General features: G+C 42.5%; 1 protein-coding gene across 1 annotated transcript in view; it reads right to left on the bottom strand.

The window, feature by feature from the left end:
• Positions 1 to 1,696: 1,696 nt before the first annotated feature.
• Positions 1,697 to 27,488, bottom strand: part of LOC126354307 (membrane-bound alkaline phosphatase-like) — a 52,539-nt gene continuing 26,747 nt past the window's right edge. The window contains exons 4-11 of the mRNA XM_050003862.1: positions 26,282 to 26,455; positions 23,704 to 23,895; positions 21,160 to 21,361; positions 17,057 to 17,191; positions 14,484 to 14,675; positions 9,167 to 9,289; positions 5,368 to 5,554; positions 1,697 to 1,792 (exon numbers count right to left, since the gene is read on the bottom strand). Coding sequence (XP_049859819.1) covers positions 1,777 to 1,792; positions 5,368 to 5,554; positions 9,167 to 9,289; positions 14,484 to 14,675; positions 17,057 to 17,191; positions 21,160 to 21,361; positions 23,704 to 23,895; positions 26,282 to 26,455 — 1,221 coding nt within the window. The 3' untranslated portion in view covers positions 1,697 to 1,776. The remainder of the gene's footprint in view (positions 1,793 to 5,367; positions 5,555 to 9,166; positions 9,290 to 14,483; positions 14,676 to 17,056; positions 17,192 to 21,159; positions 21,362 to 23,703; positions 23,896 to 26,281; positions 26,456 to 27,488) is intronic.

Consider the following 27,488-nt stretch of genomic DNA (forward strand, 5'->3'; position numbering starts at 1 on the left):
AGATTTCAATTAGATTACATCATGGTCAGACAGAGATTCCGAAATCAGATACTGGATTGTAAGGCGTACCTAGGAGCAGTTATAGACTCAGATCACAATATAGTAGTGATGAAGAGTAGGCTGAAGTTCAAGACATTAGTCAGGAAGAATCAATACGCTAAGAAGTGGGATACGGAAGTTCTAAGGAATGACGAGATACGTTTGAAGTTCTCTAACGCTACAGATACACCAATAAGGAATAGCGCAGTGGGCAGTACAGTTGAAGAGGAATGGATGTCTCTAAAAAGGACCATCACAGAAGTTGGGACGAACAACATAGGTACAAAGAAGGTAGCTGCGAAGAAACCATGGGTGACAGAAGAAATACTTCAGTTGATTGATGAAAGGAGGAAGTACAAACATGTTCCGTGAAAATCAGGAATACAGAAATACAAGTCGCTGAGAAATGAAATAAATAGGAAGTGGAGGGAAGCTAAGACTTAATGGCTGCAGGAAAAATGTGAAGACATCAAAAAAGATATGATTGTCGGAAGGACAGACTCAGCATCAAAACAACCTTTGGTGACATTAAAAGCAACGGTGATACCATTAAGAGCGCAACGGGAATTCCACTGTTAAATGCAGAGGAGAGAACAGATAGGTGGAAAGAATACACTGAAAGCCTCTATGAGGGTGAAGATTTGTCTGATGTGATAGAAGAAGAAACAGGAGTCGATTTAGAAGAGATAGGGGATCCAGTATTAGAATCGGAATTTAAAAAAGTTTTGGAGGACTTACGGTCAAATAAGGCAAAAGGGATAGATAACATTCCATCAGAATTTCTAAAATCGTTAGGGAAGTGGCAACAAAACGACTATTTTCGTTGGTGTGTAGAGTATATGAGTCTGGCAACATAATACCTGACTTTCGGAAAAGCATCATCCACACAAATCCGAAGACGGCAAGAGCTGACAAGTGCGAGAATTATCGCACAATCAGCTTAACAGCTCATGCATCGAAGCTGCTTACAAGAATAATAAAGGAATTCGTGGCGGGCCGCATCAAACCAGTCAGTAGACTGATGACAAAAAAAATTGTAATTGTGCTCTTGCACTCTTGCTTTTGTGTTGAGTTTTCTCATTAGCTCACTATTCCGAAAAGAAGACACCGATGCCTCTCTCGTGCTTATTCAATAGCGTCGCAACGTCACTTCAATTGAGGGGAAAAAGACCTGTACACTTCCGTATGGTCTACTACTGCTATTATTGTATGCTTATGTTTTAGAAGCGATTTATAAGGTCGGGTAAAATTGTTTTGTAATAAATTATGGTCATAAGTTCATGCTATTTCGAAAGAACGTTCTCCGGCGAAACACCATGGGAGTTAGTGTATGACATAAATTCTACATCATCAAGGTTAATTTGAACACCATAATTTTCCTGTCTCACAAAACAAATTACTGTGATATTAATCGATGTGATACCTTTATTGCAAAACAGGATAACGTAGACTAAGTGCTCCCACTAAACTCTCTTAGTTGTCTGTGTCTGTGTTTTGTCCAAACCAAATACGACTTGCATGTGAGAAAACTAGTATCGAATAGTTAACCTCCATCTTCCTGAAACTTATTTATTGAAGAATAACGTGCTCGTTCATAGTTATGTTACATGAACAGAAATATTACATAGGCTGATGAAAGCGAAATCAAACGTTCACCTTGTGGTTCATTATCTTTATTAGTGTTACTGACATTACAAAAACATTTTCAGTGTTTTTTCATTGCTGATGCAATTACGGTTAGTCATGGTTGTTTCTGCAACAAGAAAGACGTAAAATACAAGTATTAATATAGGTGTGATACAATAGTGGAACATAATAAATAATAATTAAAAAATTACATTATCCGGAATATTTTTCCCCGAAAGAGAATTTAATTTCGCAACTATTTTAGAGCACAATTAAAGTTCGCTACGAATGTAAAAAGACATTATTTTTGCGTCATTCTTGATTGATGTCTTGCTTTAAATCATTTGAATGTCTCGAGAGATTGATATGTAAAATGTACAAAATTTTGATAGTAAGTCAACGAATTTAGAACAATAAAAAATAATGTAAGCTTCATAAAATGTGATGAACTGAAGATGACTATCTACAAAGGTTTCAAAATCTATGTTTGTAAAAGCAAAAGCGTACTAAGATTTATGTCCCATCATGTGAACTAACATTTCAATAAGCTATAATGTAACACACGAAACTATGTTATCCAGGTCTATGTAGTTTCAAAATACTGGCTTCAGAGTAATAACAGTGAGGGATATCCTGGATATACTGGCTTCAGAGTAATAACAGTGATGGATATCCTGGCTAAATGTTCATTGTCATAACAAATGTTAAGCAAACTGACTGGATGACAAATAGAATCAGTACTATGATCAAGAGTCGTCAAAGAGCCAGCTACTGTCCAAATTCGCTCATACCATACTCAGTGAAGACGTCTGGAAGAATGTATCCGAATGAAAATTCAGAGTCTTGGCCGTCAGTGTGGTTTTGTAAAGGAGTGTGGTACACATGTTGCAATGTGCAATACTTCCTTAACTACAGTGACGGCTTTTGACCGTGTTCCACGTCCTCTAACTTGGTGTCGTCTCCATGACCAAAATGATCTTGAAAATCTCACCGAATGGACCCGAGCAACGTAGCAAAGCGGTTAGCAAACTGAGGACGACGGTAGAAACCCGCGTCAGGCCAACCATATTTCCTAAATCGCATAAATGCCTGGATGGTTCCTTTGAAAAGGCACAGCCGATTTCCTTGTCTCTCGATCCCTAATACGAGCTTGTGCTCCGTCTCTAATTACCTCGTGGTCACCACGATGTTATACACTAAGCTCCTCCTCAAGGAATGGATTAAAATTCTCTAAATGAACATGAAAAGCTGGGTGCATTGTGCAGCAGCATTCCCGTCATACGTGGTAGAATCCGGACTCATAAATTCATCGTTATTCTTCACGCTGGCTAGGGACACCGTCAGAGGTGATCTGCATCAGGGAATAAAATGCTTGAACACTTCTGCATGGATATGATATCTTGAGGGCTGCAACAATACGTTCAGACACGATGCGACTATGTTAGTCAATTTGGAAACTGATCACCATGAAATGTAAGAGGTTGGGACTCCCCTATGGAAGGAGATCAATGTCCAAAATTGTGACAACTTCAACAGAGAACCAAAGCAACTCATTTCTGGGAACTCATCGAAACGCCAACAACTCTAAAGGCCAAGATACACGATCGTTCGTCCTGAAACATTATGTGAAACTGAGTACTGAAAACGGGACATAATCTCGATGCTATGTAAGTGCCTATGCTATGTTGAGTAAAAGGCATTTACACAGCATGTGAGACTTTTCTCATTTCTTTTGATGGGGAAACTGAGTGTAGTACCGTTAGCTGGTACGTACGTTTATTATTATGCCACTGTCAAAACAGCATGAAACCTAGAAAAAATGACATATGACATTGTTGTTAATATAAAATCAGTGCGCGCAAGTGTCAGTACCAAAGATTTGAAGGTTATTGTATCGTATGATATCGACCAATGTAGGAATACATAACTCGGTGAAGAGACTCTTCTGAAGCGTGAACATTGTGGCATGAAGGGAAGGAATTCTTTAGAGGATACATCTGGCACACGTCATAGCGTAGGTATGAAGTGAGGATCACGGTTAAACAGCTGAGATCAAAGTGGGGGCATTTCGAACGTGGTGCTATGACAGAACGCTGGAAGTACAGTGGACTAGAGTGTACTGAATTGAGAGGCAGTAATTTCAATACTCGAGGAGAGTAGGAAATGTGATAACTGATGGAGGTTCGAATCCTCTCTCGAACATCGGTGTGTGTGTTGTTCTTAGCATAAGTTAGTTTAAGACGTGCGTAGGTCCAGGGACTGATGACCTCAGCAGTTTAGTCCCTTAGGAATTCACATGCATTCGAATATTTTTGTGATAACTGTTTACAGCAGAAAGAACTGAGTAGTAAGACAATCTAAGTCATCACGACCGGTGTTTACCTCAGTCAACGTTTATGGAATATTACGTCGGTACATGGAAAAACATAGACATATTAAACATTGAAATACACAGTATTCTTTTCCACGATAATATTTCTTTTTCTTTTTTTAGTTTGTTGTGAAGCGGCTTTCGGCTTTGTAAGCCACCTTCAGAAAACGTAAGACAAAACAGATTGTTGAATCGACATCAGTGACAGTCTGTAGCTGTACAAAGATTATTTTTCCAAAGATACGTCACCTTTTACTATTGTCTGTCCAAAAAGTAAGTACCATATTGAAATAACATCGAAGCTATGATCAAATGAACCTTATATTACATTAAACTAGGAGATTAGAAGAACGTAGAAGCCAAAAGTGAGTATTGCCAGCCACTACTGGGTTATATTTTGTGCCTGTCCAACACATCCAACAATTACTTTGTTCATACAACATGAGACTTTGTTAGTATTGATTCGTCTACTGTTTTAGCCTTTATATTCTCATACTTTAAATGTTTGAATATGATGTATTGTTTAGCCTTCAATGTGGATGGGAAGTGGAAACTGGGTCACAAAGAACGGTGAAGTAAATATAATTGTGGGATATCAAAACTTTGTGTTTTATTTTGTAACCACAGATAAAACTTCCTTGCTGAGAGGCTGTGGTCTACATAAGAAATTATTTCCTGATGTTGCTTCTCCAAAGATGTCTCCCACAGTAGAAGTCGAAACGTCATGGAACAGGATTTAGCTTCACATACACCCCAACGTCTCTCAACCCCGAAGTTTTAACTGAAGGTCGGTAGGACATGTGTCATCTGTCTAGCTACAGTTAATCTCTAGGGAGGAGCAGTAGGTGGTAAAATTGTAACGGCCGAGAGAGAAACAGAAAGAGTAGTGCAGATGGTGGTAGTTGTGAAGGTTTGTCGAGTGGAGGGAAGGTAATGGTAACTGACAACGTTTCCGACACTCTCAGTCCCCCACTCGTTCCCTACTACTTGCCCATGTCCTTTGTACAGTCATGATAGTTCTAGTAAGTACAGGAGAAGGAGATTACTGTTTAACGTCCCGTCGACAAGGAGGTCATTGGAGAGGAGTTCAAGCTTGGATTATGGAAGGACGGAGAAGGAAATCGGCCGTGCCCTTCCATAGGAAACAACCGTTTGAGTTAACAGATTTAGGCAAATCACGGAATACCCAAATCCGTAAGGCCGGACACGGGTTTACGTCGTCGGCCTCCAGATTGTGATTCCAGTGTACTGACCACTGCGTTACCTTATGGCTAGAGGGGCTAACACAAAAGCTAGAGAGTAAGTGAGGTAAGATAATGTAGAAGTGTCACCTATGACAGGCGGTGAGCCCATTGCCAACGCAAGCGGCGTACGCCATGACGTGGGGGATGTAGTTCTGCTCGAAGACGCCGGTGAGCAGGTGAGACCAGGGTCCCCGGCTCAGCACTGCCACGTCGTCTCCGCCGTGCGTCTCCATATACAGCGGCACCATAGACGGGAACTCGTACTCCTTGTCACCTGTAGAAGCACAGCCCTTTAGATGAACTACTTGTTTTTTGGGCTGCCAGTTACATTTGAACCTGGCAGCTAATGTCTAAGACAGGGCGCGTTGCCACACAGTATTAAGCCGTGCAGGTACCTAAAATGAAGCTTACTTCGATTTTTCGTGTCTGAACTAAGTTACAGCTTTACTTACCCGGGAATTTAAAATAAACTGTGAAACATAAGTGATTAAAGTTTTCTAGAGATGCATGAATAAATCAGAAAAGAAGGTATATCGGAGAAGGCTTGTATACAGGGTGGTCCATTGATGGTGACCGGGCCAAGTATCTCACGAAATGAGCGTCAAACTAAAAAACCTACAAAGAACTAAACTTGTCTAGCTTGACGGGGGAAACCAGATGGCGCCATGGTTGGCCATCTAGATGGCGCTGCCATAGGTCAAACAGATATCAACTGCGGTCTGTTAAATAGGAACCCCCATTTTTTGTAACATATTCGTGTAGTACGTAAAGAAATATGAATGTTTTAGTTGGACCACTTTTTTTTCTTTGTGATAGATAGCGTTGTAATAGTCACAAATACATGGCTTACAATTTTAGACGAACAGTTGCTAACAGGTAGGTTTTTTTAAATTAAAATACACAACGTAGGTACGTTTGAACATTTTATTTCGGTTGTTCCAATGTGATACATGTACCTTTGTGAACTCATCATTTCTGAGAGCGCATGCTGTTACAGCGTGATTACCTGTAAATACCACATTAGTGCAATAAATGCTCAATATTATGTCCGTCAACCTCAATGCATTTGGCAATAGGGGTAACGACATTCCTCTCAACAGCGAGTAAATCGACTTCCGTAATGTTCACACATGCATTGAAAATGCGCTGATGCATGTTGTCAGGTGTTGTCGGTGGATCATGATGGAAAATATCCTTCAACTTTCCACACAGAAAGAAATCCGGGCGCGTCAGATCCGGTGAACATGCCGGCCATGTGGTGCTTCAACGACCAATCCACCTGTCATGAAATATGCTATTCAGTACCGCTTCAACCGTATGCGAGCTATGTGCCGGACATCTATCATGTTGGAAGTACATCGCCATTCTGTCATGCAACGAAACATCTTGTCGTAACATCAGTAGAGCATTATGTAGGAAATCAGCATACATTGCACCATTTATATTGCTATCTATAAAATGGGGGCCAATTATCCTTTCTCCCATAATGCCGCACCATACATTATCCCGCAAACGTTGCTGATGTTCCACTAGTCGCAGCCATCCTACATCTTCCGATGCCAAATAGTGCCTATTATGCCGGTTTACGTTACCGTTGTTGGTGAATGACGCTTCGTTGCTAAACAGAATGCGTGCAAAAAATCTTGTCATCGTCCCGTAATTTCTCTTGTGCCCAATGGCAATACTGTACACGACGTTCAAAGTCGTCGCCATGCAATTCCTGTTGCATAGAAATATGGTACGGGTGCAATCGATGTTGATGTTGTATTCTCAACACCAACGATTTTGAGATTCCCAATTCCCGCGCAATTTTGTCTGCTACTGATGTGCGGATTAGCCGCGACAGCAGCTAAAACACCTACTTCGGCATCATCATTTGTTGCAGGTCGTGGTTGACGTTTCACATGTGGCTGAACACTTCTTATTTCCTTAAATAACGTAACTATCCAGCGAACTGTCCGGACACTTGGATGATGTCTTCCAGGATACCGAGCAGCATACATAGCACACTTCCGCTGGGCATATTGATCACAACAGCCATACATCAACACGATATCGACCTTTTCCGCAATTGGTAAAAGGTCCATTCTGGCACGGGTAATGTATCACGAAGCAAATACCGTCCGCACTGACGGAATGTTACGCGATACCACGTACTTATACGTATGTGACTATTAGAGAGCCATCTATCACAAAGGGAAATAAGTGGTCCAACTGAAACATTCATATTTCTTTATGTACTGCACGAATATGTAATAAAAATTGGGGTTCCTATTTAAAAAACGCAGCTGATATCCGTTTGACCTATGGCAAAGCCCTCTAGCGGGCCAACCATAGGGTCATCTGGTTTCCCCCTTCAAGCTAGACGAGTTTCGTTCTTTGTAGTTTTTTTCGTTTAACGCTTATTTCGTGAGATATTTGGCCGGGTCACCATGCATGGACCACCCTGTATATAGACTAAAACCAACGATTCTGTCCACCAGGCAGTACATTAGGAAGACTCTGATCCTCTTGTTCCTGTGGAGCCACACGTGCTGTAGGTGCTGCTCGCCATCCGAGGGCGAGGACCCCTATCATACTCGGGGACTCTCACCCTAAGATGAAATGATCCTACATCTAGATTAGGTTCCAGTTTTCATCCTTTCTACAGGACAGCGTGTGCTATCCCCCATTCCTGCATTTTGTTACAATGTAATATTACGATCTAATGCATATATTTTTTCCTGATACTTAGATGTCAGTCACATTAAGTGAACATGCTTTACATAAAGAGGTAAGGAGGTCATATTACAACTATTTTAGATTTGTTAAAAAGAAATATGAGCAAGAGGTCCTCGAAAAGGTGTTACTGTTATTCTCATAATAGGGTAACCGCTATATTTTGTGGTGGGAAAATGTTATAAGTCCCCTCAACTTGTAAAAGCTTATTGCGGGGTTCAGGTTGCAGATGCTGCTCTGAGATGAATAGATTGGCACAATAGAGGAAATCGTGGCGAGCTGCACCACAAAAGACAACAAAATAAACAGAAGAATGGGGTCCACCATCTGAGTCAAAAGATTTACTTTCAGCTACAGTATTTAAAAAGGTCACAGAGATGAAGAAGTACACTTGTAACTCATTCATTCAACGTAACATTTCTTACGATGATATACGATGACTTTCTTAAAAAAAAAAAAAGAAAAGCTGCAAACGACTCCTCTGTCGTATCAACGAGGATCCCGCAAGTATTGATTACATGGAAGTATGCCTGCCCACTTTTTTCGCGGGTCCACAGGGAGTTCAGGTTGATATTTTTGACTTCGACAGAGTTCCTCATCTTTGCCTACCCAACACAGTTTTGTTAAAGAAATGTCGGGAGACATAAAAGGATGGACTGAAGATTTCCGAGAAGACAGAACACAGTACGATGTTCCTTACCGGGAAGCATTGTCAGAATGAAACGCAGTACATAAACAAATTGTAGGAAGGCCGTTAGTGTTCGATGTATAAGACATTTTTTTCAAATGAGATAAGCCTTTCCCATAATAAGAAACCCTCTGTTATGCAGATGAATGAAATAGAATGTCGCGTTGCAACAAGTTTCGTTTCCTTTGATACTTACATTTCAATTTGCTGACGGCTCCTTTTTGCATTTCCTGGGAAACTTTCAATGCTCACATGATGTACTTCAACAAAGAAACTGCTACTGATGTATTAATCGTCCAGGAAGTGTAAAGTAGCGGTACCGTCATTTGTTTCAGATTACTTCTGCTCTAAAGTCACGTGTCTGCAACACGTGTCCTACATAAAAAATATAACTGCACTACGTATTTCCCCTTAGTCAAACTAAGTATGCAAAGATGCGCACAACGCATTGTTATATGCAGAACGCACATGGAAACTTACCGATGTTGGCTTCGGCCAGATTCCTCCTCGATCCGTCCTCCGTCGTCTGCAGGTAAGGTTGAGGACCGTTTGCGTAGCCGAGAGTGTGATATGGCAAGGATGATAAGTCACTGCCGGCAAATCCTGTGCAGTGGAGATATATATATATATATATATATATATATATATATATATATATATATATATATATATATATCAGTTGCAAAGAAGATGTTAATACAGGAGTATTTGTGTCTCGTACATACATGTTCAGAATAAGTAACTTAATAATCCCAAATCGCATCCAAAGAAGACTATGTTGAGATGGACCGTCAAAGTTATGAGGATGAGTAAAGGTATGTTGTGAGAAAATATGATCAATCTTCTTTGAACATCCCTCGTACGTGACATGGACGTAGGATCTTAAACGATCGGCTGAATGACGTTTTCCTGTCGTACGCTAGTGAAGTGGGGCCTTTGAGTTATTTCATGGTACTGAGTATAGCTATCCTGAGCGATTCATTACACATTCGCATGAAAGCTGTGGGATCCCGATGTATGGTAGCAGTAATATAGCGGAACGACTAACCGCGGCTTCGAAGGACTGCGATCCTGTCGCTGGCGAAATCCGACTCATGCCTATAGACGTTCCTCATTCGTAGATGGACCATAATCAGGGGCCCCCGCAGAGGGGGGTGTCAGTGGGGGTAGTTGCCTCTACTGAGTATTCGTTTAGTTGATGAACATGAAAAACTGGAGTTACATGACAGAAAAAAAACTGGAAAAGTGTCCCTTAACCTGACCTGAAAAGACAGATAAAGTGACGTAAAAATGATGTACAAGAAGTAAGGTGAATTATAAATAAAATATTTTGAAAAGTTTTCGGTCAAGTGCTTTGTGAAATAATATGTATGAAAGTAAGAAACAAAAGCATTAGACAAACATCCACGCATTTCATTTGCCGAACACGATATCCAGCATCATTTAAAGACACAGAAGATGTTTCAGGGTGTTATTTGTTACTTTTAGATAAATCATTTCACAAAAAATTTACTGATTTTTCAGTTTCTATTTGGTTTTTATTTGCTTATGTTCAAGATTTGTAATGAAAAATTTTATATAGAACTGGAAATGAATTAAAGAATAGGATAAATAATTAAAAATTTAATCCTTTAGGGATGTTCGATAACTGTTGTGTAACCGTGTATTGCGCTGTACTGAAGTCAACATGCAGAGGTTCTCGAAAGTGAGGGAACGTCTTATGTCGGACACACGTGCTTCTAGTTAGATAATCATTGTAACTTTGAAGGTACACTTGGATTGTGCACTTTGCGAAGCTCACAATATTTTACAAATGGCCAACACGTTTGGTACATCGTCAGTACAAAACAGCGAAATGTTTCGTTTCAGCACCCATGACTGGTACAACTTAACAGTGACGTGACAGCGACGTTAAGCAGATGAACTTAGAGTTTTTTAAAACATGTTCGAATATTTTCTTAGGCAATAGTGTTGCGTATTTGCTAGTACGTGTATCGTCAGTTCTTGCCAATATTAAAATAATGAACTGTTGTGCCTTAAATAGATGTTAGGCACAAAGCTGTGAAACACGGATTAACATCATAAAAATATGCAGTTGTATGTTATGTGCTATACTATAGGTTCTGCACGAATGGGAACATCTGTATTACAGCGTATTGTATTGTTTCAAAAGTACGTAATGTGGGGAATGGTATATGTACGAAATTCTTAATGATAGGCAAAAATTGTTGCGAGAACAGTATTTACCGGGGGACGAACTGGAAATAACGTAAGTATTGGGAAAATCTAAAACCTGAGTGTGTTAAAGGAGCATTTATTATAATTATACTGTTAGCCTGCTAGTATTTAAGTTACTGACCACGTACTAAAACGAAAGTGTGTAACCTAGCAGGAGGAAACGATGAGCAGATAAAGATTTTCACCAAATTTCTGGATTGGGGAAATGTTTTGTCCCTATTGGCCCCTATGCCAATAACGCGATCTTCCCACAAGCAACGTACATCCAAATGCGATTTCTGAATGAGACGTCTGCAGTGGCGACTACTTTGAAGGACAGTAACAGGGCCGGCCACTGCAGCCGAGCTGCCTCAGTCCAGAACCGTGCTACTGCTACGATAGCAGGTTCGAGTCTTGCCTCGGGCATGGATGTGCGTGATGTCCTTAGGTTAGTAAGGTTTAAGTAGTTCTAAGTTCTATGGGACTGATGACCTCAGCTGTTCAGTTCCTTAGTGCTCAAAGCCATTTTAACAATCTGAACGTCTGCTGTGTAATTTTTGCTTGGGCCAGAATGTGGCGCTGAAATTCTAGTCATTTACATATACGAGCATGTGCTACTGTACACGTCATACCAGTTTGACGTCAGTTCCATGCTCCGTTCATGGTGTTGGCAATTTTAGTGTCTAGTGGCTGCTGTATTACGGTATTATGGTATTACGAGTAGAAATGCCAATCTGAAACTTAGTCGCGCATATTCATCGTTGGGTTCTTCCCCTTATCTTACGGTAGCCGAACTTTTAACTGCCACTAGAGAGAAAAAAATACATTACAACGCTCTGTCATTAATTACATTGCATAGTAAGCCGATAATATGTATCAGGCGAAAGATGTCAAGGATTCTCATTACGAATTTCTAAAGAAGATAAAGTTCCATCCTGATTCCAATTTCGTAGCAACTAAATGAAATCGGCATGAAACACGTTTTAAAAACTGGATGCCACTATCGCCAATAGACAGACAGGTATAACAATGAACATGCAGGAAGAAGTAATATCATTACGTGTATTCCGCTGCTTGGAACTGACTGTTATTGACGTAACTCCTCGTCATTTTTCTTTGTTGTAACTTGGTCACAATTTCTTCTCTATGATGTGGATCTGGATGCAGCATAAATGATGTACACTCCTGGAAATGGCAAAAAGAACACATTGACACCGGTGTGTCAGACCCACCATACTTGCTCCGGACACTGCGACAGGGCTGTACAAGCAATGATCACAAGTACCGCACAGCGGACCCACCAGGAACCGCGGTGTTGGCCGTCAAATGGCGCTAGCTGCGCAGCATTTGTGCACCGCCGCCGTCAGTGTCAGCCAGTTTGCCGTGGCATACGGAGCTCCATCGCAGTCTTTAACACTGATAGCATGCCGCGACAGCGTGGACGTGAACCGTATGTGCAGTTGACGAACTTTGAGCGAGGGCGTATAGTGGGCATGCGGGAGGCCGGGTGGACGTACCGCCGAATTGCTCAACACGTGGGGCGTGAGGCCTCCACAGTACATCGAGGTTGTCGCCAGTGGTCGGCGGAAGGTGCACGTGCCCGTCGACCTGGGACCGGACCGCAGCGACGCACGGATGCACGCCAAGACCGTAGGATCCTACGCAGTGCCGTAGGGGACCGCACCGCGACTTCCCAGCAAATTAGGGACACTGTTGCTCCTGGGGTATCGGCGAGGACCATTCGCAACCGTCTCCATGAAGCTGGGCTACGGTCCCGCACACCGTTAGGCCGTCTTCCCCTCACGCCCCAACATCGTGCAGCTCGCCTCCAGTGGTGTCGCGACAGGCGTCAATGGAGGGACGAATGGAGACGTGTCGTCTTCAGCGATGAGAGTCGCTTTTGCCTTGGTGCCAATGATGGTCGTATGCGTGTTTGGCGCCGTGCAGGTGAGCGCCACAATCAGGACAGCATACGACCGAGGCACACAGGGCCAGCACCCGGCATCATGGTGTGGAGAGCGATCTCCTACACTGGCCGTACACCTCTGGTGATCGTCGAGGGGACACTGAATAGTGCACGGTACAGCGTCGTCTCACGCGGTCTGCACGTCCAGCATGAACGCTGGTCCAATTGAGGCGCCAGGTGGAAATGGCATGGCAAGCCGTTCCACAGGACTACATCCAGCATCTCTACGATCGTCTCCATGGGAGAATAGCAGCCTGCATTGCTGCGAAAGGTGGATATACACTGTACTAGTGCCGACATTGTGCATGCTCTGTTGCCTGTGTCTATGTGTCTGTGGTTATGTCAATGTGATTATGTGATGTATCTGACCCCAGGAATGTGTCAATAAAATTTCCCCTTCCTGGAACAATGAATTCACGGTGTTCTTATTTCAATTTCGAGGAGTGTAGTTTACTCTAAGTGTATGTGATAAGGAGAGAGATCTTATCCGTAAAGCTTTCTTTGTAATGAAAAGTTAGTTCACGTTTCATGTAACCCCCCCCCCCCCCCTCCCCCTGCCACGGCCCACACACACACACACACAACACACCTCTCTGTGTCAGAAACGGGGAAAATACTATTGCTGTTCTGCCGTGAAATACTGTCAAGGGAAGTGCATTCGTACCTACTTGGAAAATCTGTAGTAAGTTATTTGCTTTTTCTTAGGTTTTGCTAACAGTATCGTTCAAAAATATTACCAATAGAGTGGTCTTATTAACGGCTGAAACTGGAACGCCACTGGCCGCAATCTCTCCTGTGACAATGGACGGATCTGGTGGCTACGTTCTAGACATGGCTCCTAAGGGGTCAACAAAAGGACCTTCGATTCCGACGCTCCCATCCTCGTTTATTGGTGTCTGGCCTCTGTATTGTAAATAACTTTTTTCCTGTACGAACGGCCCTCGGGGACGCCCTAGCCAACTCAGTTCTCAGTTTTTGGCGTCCACACACTCATGCTGGCTGGTCATCGCTCTTATTCCAATGATGACACACGTTAGCTACAACCAGGTATGCTGTAGGAGCCATGTGGATTGAGAACATTTTGGTCACACTGTTTCAGGCTTCACACCTGTGGAAATCTGAAGAAGGGCGGAGTTTTTTTCTTTTTTTCAGTATGAAAAATGTTCTAGGACGAGATGAAACATCCCTTAGCCTGTGTACTAGTAGGTTTATACTAAACTTGCCGTTTTAAAGTAGAGTATTGCAGGTTGAAGTAGTTAACAGAACATTCGTTTAGTCCTGTAGTGATTTCTCGTACAGAGACACACATTTCCAGTGGCTCTCATGAGTCGCGAAAAACTAAGTGTGGTACAGCTGGCATTCGGTGGCAGTCGATCGGTTTGGTTGTGTTGTCAGGAAGATATGGAGCGTAGCGCGAGGTCTCGTTTATGTGGAATGGTGATAATTTGGTTATGAGTTGACAATCGATGGAATACGAATGCAAAATAACAGTTGTGATAACAGTCGGATCTGAAGCGTAGCCTGATACCTTTCGCGCCATAATACATACGTCGATTTCAGCTGAACGCCAGTTGTGGCGCACTCATTTTATTTGGCCGTGCGGCCGCCACTCACCGAAGATGTCGCTGCCGCGCGGCGCGTAGCCGCTCAAGGACATGGTGTGCGCGTGGTCGGCCGTGACCACGATCAGCGTGTCGCGCTCGTCCGTCAGCCGGTGCGCCACCCGCACCGCCTCCGACAACTCGATGGCCTCGTCGAGCGCCTTGTGAGCGAGGGTCGAGTGGTGCGCTACGTCGATCTTGCCTCCTGTAAATTCCCCCACAAGAGGGGTATCAGCCGTTGCGATATACGTTCACTGCGTAATGCTACGAGGTCAGCAAGACACTCGAGAGGCATTGTCACTCGAAGCTCAGTCGTCACTTTCTATCCAACAACTATTGCTCTGAAACTTCCTGGCAGATTAAAACTGTGTGCCCGACCGAGACTCGAACTCGGGACCTTTGCCTTTCGCGGGCAAGTGCTCTACCAATTGAGCTACCGAAGCACGACTCACGTCCGGTACTCACAGATTTACTTCTGCCAGTATCCGTCTCCTACCTTCCAAACTTTACAGAGGCTCTTCTGCGAACCTTGCAGAACTAGCACTCCTGAAAGAAAGGATACTGCGGAGACATGGCTTAGCCACAGCCTGGGGGATGTTTCCAGAATGAGATTCTCACTCTGCAGCGGAGTGTGCGCTGATATGAAACTTCCTGGCAGATTAAAACTGTGTGCCCGACCGAGACTCGAACTCGGGACCTTTGCCTTTCGCGGTCAAGTGCTCTACTCTGTGAGTACCGGACGTGAGTCGTGCTTCGGTAGCTCATTTGGTAGAGCACTCGCCCGCGAAAGGTAAAGGTCCAGAGTTCGAGTCTCGATCGGGCACACAGTTTTAATCTGCCAGGAAGTTTCATATCAGCGCACACTCCGCTGCAGAGTGAAAATCTCATTCTGGAAACATCCCCCAGGCTGTGGCTAAGCCATGTCTCCGCAGTATCCTTTCTTTCAGGAGTGCTAGTTCTGCAAGGTTCGCAGAAGAGCTTCTGTAAAGTTTGGAAGGTAGGAGACGGATACTGGCAGAAGTAAAGCTGTGAGTACCGGACCTGAGTCGTGCTTCGGTAGCTCAATTGGTAGAGCACTCGCCCGCGAAAGGCAAAGGTCCCGAGTTCGAGTCTCGGTCGGATACACAGTTTTAGTCTGCCAGGAAGTTTCATATCAGCGCACACTCCGCTGCAGAGTGAAAATCTCATTCTGGAAACATCCCCCAGGCTGTGGCTAAGCCATGTCTCCGCAGTCTCCTTTCTTTCAGGAGTGCTAGTTCTGCAAGGTTCGCAGAAGAGCTTCTGTAAAGTTTGGAAGGTAGGAGACGGATACTGGCAGAAGTAAATCTGTGAGTACCGGGCGTGAGTCGTGCTTCGGTAGCTCAGATGGCAAAGCACTCGCCCGCGAAAGGCAAAGTTCCCGAGTTCGAGTCTCGGTCGGGCACACAGTTTTAATCTGCCAGGAAGTTTCATATCAGCGCACACTCCGCTGCAGAGTGAGAATCTCATTCTGGAAACATCCCCCAGGCTGTGGCTAAGCCATGTCTCCACAGTATCCTTTCTTTCAGGAGTGCTAGTTCTGCAAGGTTCGCAGAAGAGCTTCTGTAAAGTTTGGAAGGTAGGAGACGGATACTGGCAGAAGTAAAGCTGTGAGTACCGTACCTGAGTCGTGCTTCGGTATCTCATTTGGTAGAGCACTTGCCCGCGAAAGGCAAAGGTCCCGAGTTCGAGTCTCGGTCGGGCACACAGTTTTAATCTGCCAGGAAGTTTCATATCAGCGCATACTCCGCTGCAGAGTGAAAATCTCATTCTGGAAAGATCCCCCAGGCTGTTGCTAAGCCATGTCTCCGCAGTATCCCTTCTTTCAGGAGTGCTAGTTCTGCAAGGTTCGCAGAAGAGCTTCTGTAATGTTTGGAAGGTAGGAGACAGATACTGGCAGAAGTAAATCTGTGAGTACCGGACGTGAGTCGTGCTTCGGTAGCTCAATTGGTAGAGCACTCGCCCGCGAAAGGCAAAGGTCCCGAGTTCGAGTCTTGGTCGGGCACACAGTTTTAATCTGCCAGGAAGTTTCATATCAGCGCACATTCCGCTGCAAAGTGAAAATCTCATTGTGGGAACTATTGCTCTATTCTACAGTTCGGCGCTATACACTGCAAGCTGCGGATACTTACCACCACACACATAACAGCCAACTACGGAAGGTAGTCACAAGGTTTTAGTTACAATCTCTAGAAAAATAGGATACCTAACTCGATTAATTTTTTTGCTATTTTGTCGATAGTTGGCATTTTGAGCCCGTGGGTTTGTAGAAAATATACGTCGACTCTTACATAGAGGATAACAGCAAAAAGCCAATTTTCAGAATGCTATTAATTTATTTAAATGTCGCCTTTACCGGTTTCGAACAGACAGGTTCATCTTCAGACGGTTATTCCACATTTTTACATTAGCTTCCGCCTTTTGCTTTCCCAACTGCTGAAAGTTCCTTGGGGGTATTGGTGACGATGCACTGTTCTTCCCACGCTACCTAATACATAGGTCAGTGGAGCGTTCGCTCTTCCTAACGTTTCGGAGTTATTTGAAAAGAAAGAGTATAAATCCACTTACCCTCTACGAACAGGAAATATCCGTTCCTATTTTTCTCCAGCATCTTGATGGCTACTTCCGTAAGCTCCTTGAGACGGGGTTCCGTTGCGTTGTCGGCGTCCAGGTGGTACTGCATGTAAGATGACTCGAACAAACCTTTGAGAGACAACAGAAAAGAAGGACAGTTACGTACATGTTGAATTGAATTTCTTCTACAATATTTGCCGTCCTTGTCAGAAATGAAATTTTAGAAATTGTTCTAGATGTTTGTATAAAGCAGCATCGACTATACGGCTGGTCCCGGCGGAGGTTCGAGTCCTGTCTCGGGCATGGGTGTGTGTGTTTGTCCTTAGGATAATATAGGTTAAGTAGTGTGGAAGCTTAAGCACTGATGACCTTAGCATCTTCGTTAGTCTGGAAGATTTGTGCGTCAGCACCTCTTAACCAACTGCATACAAGTTAGCGTGATAGCCAATTCCAGTCATTCCATTTGCCAAATGGAATCTCAAGCAGTATCTCAACCCATTACTGAGTTAGTTGTTCAACTGGACACGTCAGTAACAATTTCCATAGAGCGCGAGTGCCATAATATTATACAAAGGTTTCTACACATTCAAGTAACGGCCATGCTGATGAAATTGCTGAGAGAAACACGACACTATGGAAATATGTCAAGAAACATCTCTACTGGAGAACATAGTTGTCACGGGAAAGAATACAAAGTGGTAGTGCGCAGTGCACTTAGAATGCGAGTAGATAATAAATGGATCAAGAAACTTCTATTTGGGACCCTAAACAGGTACGAACATCAAAACGACGACCTGGTGGGAAGATGGATGACATTATAAAACATGTACGATCCTTAAAGATGGCTACAGCAGGAGAGCTTGACGCACGGAGAACTGTGGAAGAGACCTCTTTAGAGCAGTAATGATACTGTGGTGTTGAAGGGAAAAGGGCACAAAACAACCCATTTAAAAAGCGCTCCTCGTGCCTGGAGGAGCAGCGGTGAAGAACGTGCCTGGAAAACGAAAGATCCCTGAATTAAAACCCAGTCAGACCATGGAATTGCTCAGTCTGTCTTTCAATGACAAGAAGATTCGCCAGGAAGGACACGAGGTTCGAATTCCACGTTAATCTCTAGGGCTCATTTTTCCCGATAGGACTACCGTTGTATTCTGTGGTCTCGTAAGGGGTCCAAGTCGTGTCCAATGACGTGTACCAGGTGGTTGAGCCACACGTAACTGTAATTATTATGAAACGCCCTAGCTTGCAATTCTAACCTGCGTCATTATTCAGTATTATTAAGAATTTATTCGTTTAATATTAGCTCATCTTCGTTTTCTCAGCTTTCGATACGTGTACGATTCTTGATGCACCTTAAACAGTCTCTTTATTCTTATCATAATTTCCGAGATATAGGGGGTTCCAAAAGTCCGTTAACATTTGAAAATTCAATACTCCGACGAATGACGAAGATAGAGAGGTTGATACATTTGCTTGAAATGTGATGGAATTTTATCGGAATCGGAAAATGTGTACAAAATGAGCAACAGAGGGCACATCATTTGGCACAAAAGAAATAATTATTAACGGTAATTTTCTTCATAGAAAATGCTCAACACTTCGGTCGTCAATCACTAGCAATACCTGTAGTCGCCGGACAACGTTCTGAACAGCACTGTTCAACATGTTAAAAGATATGGTGATAAATCACCGTCGCACGTTGTCTTCCAGCATGCCTACCGATGTCGGACGATGCTGCAGGCTTGCGACTTAGGTAACCCCAAAAACAATAATCACACACACCGAGATCGGTGGACCTGGGTGGCCAAGCCGTGACGGAAGTGCCGCCTCATCATATGACCCTCACCGAACGTTGCACGCAACAGATCTTTCATACGTGTGAAAGATACGGGGTGAAGCGCCATCCTACATCAGAGTCTTGTATTACAGCAAGTGTTTATCAGCCGGACTATGGATGATGCGATTCTGTAACATATTTGTCTACCTCGCGCCCGTCACTCTAACCGGTCGAAAAGTAGCTACCCGCATTTCCTCGAAGAAAGAGGATCCGATCACGACTGATGTAAATTCCCACCACACCGTAACTTTCTCGTCATACAATGGGACTTCCACGACAGTTCTATGATTTTCGGTAACTGAAATTCTGCGGGTAAGGGTGTTCAAACACCCTTGGAGTATGAAATGGACTTCTTCGCTCCACAACACGTTAGACCACTATTGCCATCTTCCTCATTTTTTGGGTCCCCACAGCGGAGATGCTCTCTGCGCCACAAAATCGGTGGATAACAGTTCATTTTATACACGATTCTCATTGGGTGTGTAATCTCACAATCTTTTAGTACTATAACAGCTTTCCGATCTCGGAGATTAGTTCTATGACATTTGCGGCACTACCCTGTTTTATAGCAAATACTAGTATCTCAAGACCCTACTTTCACTCTCTCTCTCTATTTTGTCGTAGACATCTTAGTGAACAGATGTAATAAAATGTGGTGTATGACTCTTAAAAGAACTTTGATTATAAGAATGTGAAGATTTACTTTATTTACTTGTATTGTTAAATTTATTCCTTGTCCTCATCTAACCATATTTAATATTCTTCAGCAGATACTGCAGTTGGTCGTCATAATACTATTACGGAATGAACTGGCTGCCAGTGTCGAAGCCTTAAGTGCTCGCAGCACTTTCCAGAAAACGAACCTATCTTCATGTTATTACATGATAACCAAGTCCGATACCGATTCACTAGCGTTATTTCATTGCAAATTCTGAAGCAAAAAATTGATTAACCATCTTTTCACTATCACACATCATCGTGTTAAAGAAAGAACTACCACACAGGTTTTGCTGAGAACCATTCTGATGGCCAGATTATTCACTCAGTTACGACATTTCATTTAAGGTATGTGTATAAAGTTGAATCTTTCTACCTACATTATTCCGTGAAAGAGTGAATTTTCAAATGTTAAAGGGCTTTTGGATCACCCTACAGTATGAGAGTATCGGTATTTACATGAGCGACATGTTCTTCTTACATCATACGTAAGTTACAGTGTGCATTTTTGGTATCGAGATGCTCTTCACTGATGTTGCGCCACTCCTTTGCATCTTGGCGCTTGCACGCCGCCGTGGAAACGTAAAGGGACACGTACAGCACAAAAGCGTACACGCCGACCTCGTATGTTGACCGACAGAGACCGCCGACAGTTGAAGAGGATCGTAATGTGTACTACGCAGACATCTATCCACACTATCACAAAGGAATTCCAAAGCCCATTAGGATGCACTGCCAATACTATGATAGTAAGGCGAGAGGTGAGAAAACTTGGATTTCATGGTCAAACGGTTGTTCTTAAGCCACACATCACGTCGGTAAACGACGCCTGGCTTGGCGTAAAGAGCGTAAACTTTGGACCATTGAACAGTGGAAAAACGTTGTGTAGAGTGACGAAACACGGTACACAATGTGGTGATCCGATGGCAGGGTGAATGTATGGCGAATGCCAGGTTAACATCATCTCCCAGCTTGTGTAGTGCCAACAGTAACATTCGGAGGCGAGGTTGTTATGGTGGGGTGGTGTTTTTCATGGAGGGGGCTTGCAGCACGTGTTTTACGTGGCACTATCACAGCACCTTCTTGCTTCCCACTGTTGAAGAGCAATTCGGGGATGGCGATTGCATCTTTCAACACGATCGAGCACCTATTCATAAGTCACGGCCTGTGGCGGAGTGGTTACATGACAATATCGTAGCTGTAATGGACTGTCCTGCACTGAGTTCTGACCTGAATTCTGAAGTAAACCTTTGGGATGTTTTGTAACGCTGACTTCGTTCCAGGCCTCACATCGATACCTCTCCTCAGTGCAGCACTCCGTGAAGAATGGGCTATCATTCCCTAAGAAACTTTCCAGCACCTGGTTGAACGTGTGTCTGCGAGAGTGGAAGCTGTAATCAAGGCTAAGGTTGGGCCAACACCATACTGAATTCCAGCATTACCGATGGAGGGCGCCACGAACTTGTGAGTCATTTTCAGCCAGGTGTCCAAATATTTTTGATCACTTACAATATTATGGCTGCTGTCTAGACTGCCGACTTACCTAGCAGGTAGTCAGTTCTCTCGGTGTCCACGGCCAGCAGCTGGTCTCTGTTCCACACGTAGCTCGCCGTCGCGCCACGGTCCGACTTGTTGTCCAACCACTCAGAGATTAGATTGCGCGAGTCCCAGCGACGACCACTCGCGCCCTCTTCGTCCACAGTCGTGTTAGGTAAGAACATCTTGCGGCCTCCACCGAGAATTACCTGTTAACAAACGTAACGACATTCTGAAGTATTTGCTATGAGTGTTTCCGTTTAGAACACATCGCGAAACGATGAAACAATGACAACTGAGCGGTGAGCTGGATGCATGTAGCAATTTGAACATGAAATTGGACTGTTATTCCATAAAGCTGTGTCATTCTGTTTGGCCGAATCGAGACAATTACCAGAGTGCTGCGGAACAACTGTAATTTTACACGACGGATACGCAGCTGAAAGCACCATAGTTCGGCGAATTTTGAACAAATAAAATACGAATTCTCAACTATTCCGTTATAATTAGAATGAATATTTCCGTATAGAATACAGACTTCAGACTCTGAAGATGTCCTATAGTTGATCAACAACGATGCCTGTCGACCATATGTTGAACAGCTAAGTGACGCGGATACTTTGCACAAAAAATGTCAAGTAGAGGAAGATAGAGAAGGTAAAACACTCGACAAACCAGTTATCTCCAACACAGCGACGGTTTAATGCGATGCAAGACAAAATTTGTTTGACCATACTGATGCTTAGACTTTGTGGAAAATGAGGATCGTTGTAAGGAAGAAACGTGAATTATAAACTGAAACAGAAGGAATTGGCCGACTATTTCCCGTAGGTCAAGTGAAGTCAAGTGATACGAAACACTGTGTGTTTTAAGATTAATTCAGTAAATACGTTGTTAATTTCCATCTTGTAGTAGAAAATTAGAGCAGTTGGCTTTTAAATGTGACATCTGTACCGTAAATAGCAGATTCCGTTAAAAGAAATTATTCGTGCAGTCTCCAGACAACATTAATCCGATTAATCTGAAGTTTACTGTAACGTGGAAGCAGATGTAGTCTCCAGTTTCTTATTCTTGGTGATCACGAGATATTAGTGCAGGCAGTATTAAAGAATTAGCACGTCATACTACGCATTAATCAGCTGTGCAATATAACCAAATTGTTTCATTATCAGTTACTGAGTTTATGGAGAGAATGTGTCTAATAGGAGTGTAATTTAGAAATTCCACAAGGACAGTTCGCTCAGTATGTTTCCACATGGGCTCCTTGTTACCATATAGTGAATACAGTACAGGACTCTGTCCGTGTAGAGATTGACAAAACGAGGAACGCCAGGGTCAGTAACAGAAGATAACTAAAAATGTGTGAAATCTTATGGAACTTAACTGCTAAGGTCATCAGTCCCTAAGCTTACACACTACTTAACCTAAATTATCCTAAGGACAAAAACACACACCCATGCCCGAGGGAGGACCCGAACCTACGGCGTGACCAGCCGCACACTCCATGACTGTAGCGCCCCGGACCGTTCGGCTAATCCCGCGTGGCAAGATAACTAAATGTCTACAGCTGTACATCCACATTGCCTGCAAAACGTTCTGCGTACATACACTGCTGTAAATAACGGGTTTGTTTGTAAATAACTTTTCTTCCACCAGTCACAACCACTGTCGGTAAATGATTCACATTTTATTGACTTTAAGTTCTTATGTTCTGTTTGTGCAGCCTCACACGTGTTAAACAACGGAAACAAATTTCTGTACACTATATACGTTGATTATGCAGTGCAGAGCCTCACACATGTTAAACATCACACACAAATTGCTGTGCACAGTATACGTTGTCAATAATAAACTTACATTAATTGACTTAAATTTGTTATGTACACTGTGCACAGAATATCGTATGTGACGTGTAACATCTGCGAGACCCTGCTCCTAAGGATGATAACAACATTTAAAGATAACAAAAGAATGCAGAACCTCACACATAAAAACGGTACAAAAAATAGAATAGTACACATAGAGAACGCACTTGAAAATTGGTACCTATTACTGAAACAAACAGTGTAAAATATAAGTAAAAGAAAATCGTGAGTGGCAGCTGAAAAGTTATTTACAAACAAATCCATTGTTTGCCCAGTTGCAGGCTTTCACAAGCCATATCTAATGAATCATATCAGCCGAGAAAAAGGAACGGTGAAATACATAATTGAAAATCGACTACACTGAACTGTGCTCTACAACCGAGAATGGCTGGAAATTTTTCCGTATAAACATGACCAGCCTCTTGTCTCACAAAAATCTCGATAACACGCACTGAACTTAAGGTACTGTTAGTGAGGTACAGTCTCAAAAAAGTGAGATATCAATCCTAACGAGTTACTCTGTAAGCTGTCACTGGACATAAAATGTTTCTCACATCGAAACGTCATACAGCTATTATCATATTGTAGTTGTCGAATTCTATGAAGAAGAAGGAGTGTGAAGCACATAAGAAAATGTAATTTAAAATGTCAGTAAAGTGAAGATTATTTCTCTGTTTACCACTGACCTTCATGTTACGACCTGGGTTGCCGTTAACCAGCTGGTCCGCGATGTCCGGGCAGATCGCTGGATCACCTCCAGAAGCGATGACGTCAGCGTCGCTTTCCCAGTTGCGATCTGCGATATGTGCGTAACCTCCTCCAGGGGACGCGTGTGTCACCGTCACCGTAGTCACAATACCCGTAGCTTTTCCAGCGTCCTGCAGACAGACCAATGACACGTAGTAGCATGCTACACAAAGAGTGTTTCAGACAACACGTCACTGTAAAGTTGTGTCATCGCTACCACTATGATATGTAAGACATCGTGTGATATGGCGTCGTATGTGTGTTTCACGGAAGTCAGGTAATGTACAGACGTATTCAGAGTCGACATTAGTTTATGACGACGAACTATAAAATTTTTCATCGTCGTCGTAGTCATTTTACAGGCACGAGTTACCACAGACGTCATTGTCAAGCTTCGAATGGCTGGAAAAATACTTCAAGTTTTGAGAGGAAACTCGAAAATATAACGAAGTAACTAAAACATTTGTATGAATGACTTCCATATTGTCCTACGATTGCAAGAAGAAATTATTTCGGCCCGAATTTAGTTACTGTTTAGACGTTCCGGATAAACGAAACAGAAAAGCCTTATTTTTGTACATAGTTTCTTTTATGAGGAGATTGAAAAATCAGCCAATCAGTAGCAAATAAGGGTTTATTAGCCCTTGACCTAGGTTTTGATATTTGTAAAAATACCTTCCGCCGAAGGAGTGGGCCTTGTTACATCACATGATTGTACATCAGATAGTTTGAAGCCACCATGTGATGTAAGAAGGCCCACTCCTTCTGAAGATATTTTTACAAACACTGAAACGTTGGTCAAGGGCTAATAAACCCTTGTTTGCAACTGACTGGCTGATTTTCAACCTCTTCAGATTTACACAGTTGCTGTTTCGCAGCCATGTTTACGATTTTCGTTTCCTTTAGTTCCCTGTAATTCCTCCAATTTTATTTTTTCCAATAGTGGAATCTCTCTCTGGTTTTGGTTTGTCAGGTAAAGAATTGTTGCGAGCCCTCCACTACAGTCTCCATTATATCTCTTTTATATAATTTAGAAGTGAAGGTAGTTGGGCTTCATAGAGCAATTAACCTGATGAACGATATAGGAAATCTCAGCAGTTCATACTTCAAATTTTCCTGTTTTCTTATTATTGCGGCTTCGTGCACACCGACGGTGAAAGGTTTCTATCTGTCGGTCCAGACGTCTTGCGAAACACGAAAGACTGTTTATCGTAATCTGAAAATTGTAATCCACAAGAGCAATCCTTTTTCCGTACCCCATAACAGTTGTAACTTTTACAGAAAATGAAGTCTTGTTAGCGCAGAGCTACTGCTTCCACTAATGTTTCATTCTGGCGTCGATAGATGAGGATACTTTTCGCAGAGACTCTTGTAACACTGTCCATATTTGGATGTCCCTTTTACAAACGTATTTATTAGATCCAACTTAATCAAACTGGTCTGTTAGACCCAACTTGATATTTAGTGACAGTAGTGGAATTGTTTTTTTTTTTTTTTTTGGAACCACAAATCAGTTATTCTGGACCGATGTTGATCTCTTGTCGTAATAATCCATCCATAATTCGCATTATTAACTCAAATAATGCATACAATTTCATACTTCAAATCACAAAAAAATCCTGTTTTTAAAAACTAAGTGTTGGTATTGTAGAAGTATGATAGGTGATGCGGATCTATTTTTTCGTATTAGAATTATGCTCTCCAGAAGCGCATTCATTAAAAAATTGTTATTGTAAAAAGTGGTGCATAATGTACTTCAGTTACCATAGTAACCGGATACAATTATTACGGATGAAAAACATAAACGTCCGATTTGTTACAAATTGGTTACGTTCAACAGTATTGATCTTCCGCAGAGAATGCCGCGCGTTTAGAGGTTACAACGCTCATTATACGTAAGAAATATTTGAAAAACATTGTGTTGTCTTTCATCTTCAAGGCAGTATGTGTTTCGGTCGACTTCAGCTACACACTGCAAAAACTAAGTTACAAACATCTGCCAAATTAACCAAAGAAACTGCGCCTGACGACCCGAGGGAGAGTTGGTATTAAACGTTAGAGGAGGTAGTACAGATCCTTGTGGTACGCCATTTTGTAGACTATAGAAAATATTTGATTTCCCAGTGAGATGTAATTGGAATTGTCTGTCACTGAACTTCTCGTAGTGGGGATGAAGAAAGGATTTGCAAGGAATAAACTGGTATACCTCCAGCATCAGTTCCCTTTTCAAAATTGCATCACAGAATGAAATTAAACGAATCAATACTGCGGTTATTTTGAGGTGTTGTAGAAATTCTATCGCTATGCAGATTACCTATCGCAACAGCTTCTTCGCGACACAAAATCAGCTCACTTTACTGGTATGCTGTTGATTACAAACAAAACACCCCACGATACAACAGTGTTACGTTGCCAATGGTACTGTACGTGAACTGATTAAGTATGTACAACATGTATAATGTTAACAGCAGTACTTGGGCGTGAAGTGGAAAGCTGAATGTATGCTGCCGCACTGACCTGCGCCCACTTGATGATGGAGTCGACGTGGTTGGCGGTATTGTTCTGGGCGCTGCAGTCGCCCCTGGTCACTGCCGCCGTCACGCCCATGGTGCCGGTGTTCGCCTTGACGCCGCACAGGTACGCCGTAGAGGTACACGCAGAGTCGCCCACTTGTGCGTCAACGCAGTACGTCTGTGGAGCAAAGCGGTAGGTGCCACATCAATCCACTGTGCTCCATCTGAACACAAGTCCTCTCAGTGAACCTGAACACTTCGAGTCGACCGTAGGTAACAAATAGGAAGCAATTCCAAAAGTATGTTGCCTTAAGGTGTCTTTGTTTCACACTATTTCAGTAGGATTCGTGCCACAGTTGCCTTGTAGTTTCATACTGCAGAACTAGGACCACAGTATATCGATAGAAGTCTACACAATTTTTAAATGCTGTAGGATCTGTTAATATTCCTAAAAAATAAACAGTATGACAGTTGAATAAGTACCAAAGTCTTCATTTTCGCGGAATACATGAAGATTTTGAGTTTGTGACTTCTACTAAAAATTATTAGGTCAAGTCAAACTTGTTAAATCAGGTAAGTGTAGCTATTTGTTTTAAGGAACATTTGTAATATGGCACTGTATGCCTGCGACAGTATTTTTACAGTGAATCCACCAAGTCCAAGGGGTAATATCGAAACATATAAAAGAATAGATTATCCATCTCATACCACCATTCCTGCTTTCTTTACTGAGTTTACGCCGTCTTGCAGCTGACAATTTCTGTTTAATGGTCACACCAGAAAATCGAATAAAGATTCAATACTAGATAACAGTCTGCTATCCAGTAACAAACTTTTAAAAATTAATAAATCTCTAAATCAAAAACTCAAAAAATATATATGGATATAAATTATCCGCATGAGATGTTAAAACCTACATAAATTTCTTAAGTAAGCGAACAACAAATTTCCAAGAAAGTTACTGGTCGTGAATGTTTAACTTCTAAATTAAGCTCTATACAACTTTCTATGAATATTTTACAGAAAGATATTGTGGTCCTATTTACTTTCGACTTTCATTTCGTGGCAGTTAGTGGTAAAATAAGTTGTCCGAAATTCTTTACCGATGGAAAAACACTTCTATGATTCTCAGAGAAAGAGAAGACTACACTGGTAGTGGTATTTTCCTGAGAACGCTGTTAAGATTTTAGGGATTCTAAATTTTTTAATTT

Source organism: Schistocerca gregaria, chromosome 3, assembly GCF_023897955.1.
Source record: "Schistocerca gregaria isolate iqSchGreg1 chromosome 3, iqSchGreg1.2, whole genome shotgun sequence".
Classification (NCBI taxonomy): Eukaryota; Metazoa; Arthropoda; class Insecta; order Orthoptera; family Acrididae; genus Schistocerca; species Schistocerca gregaria.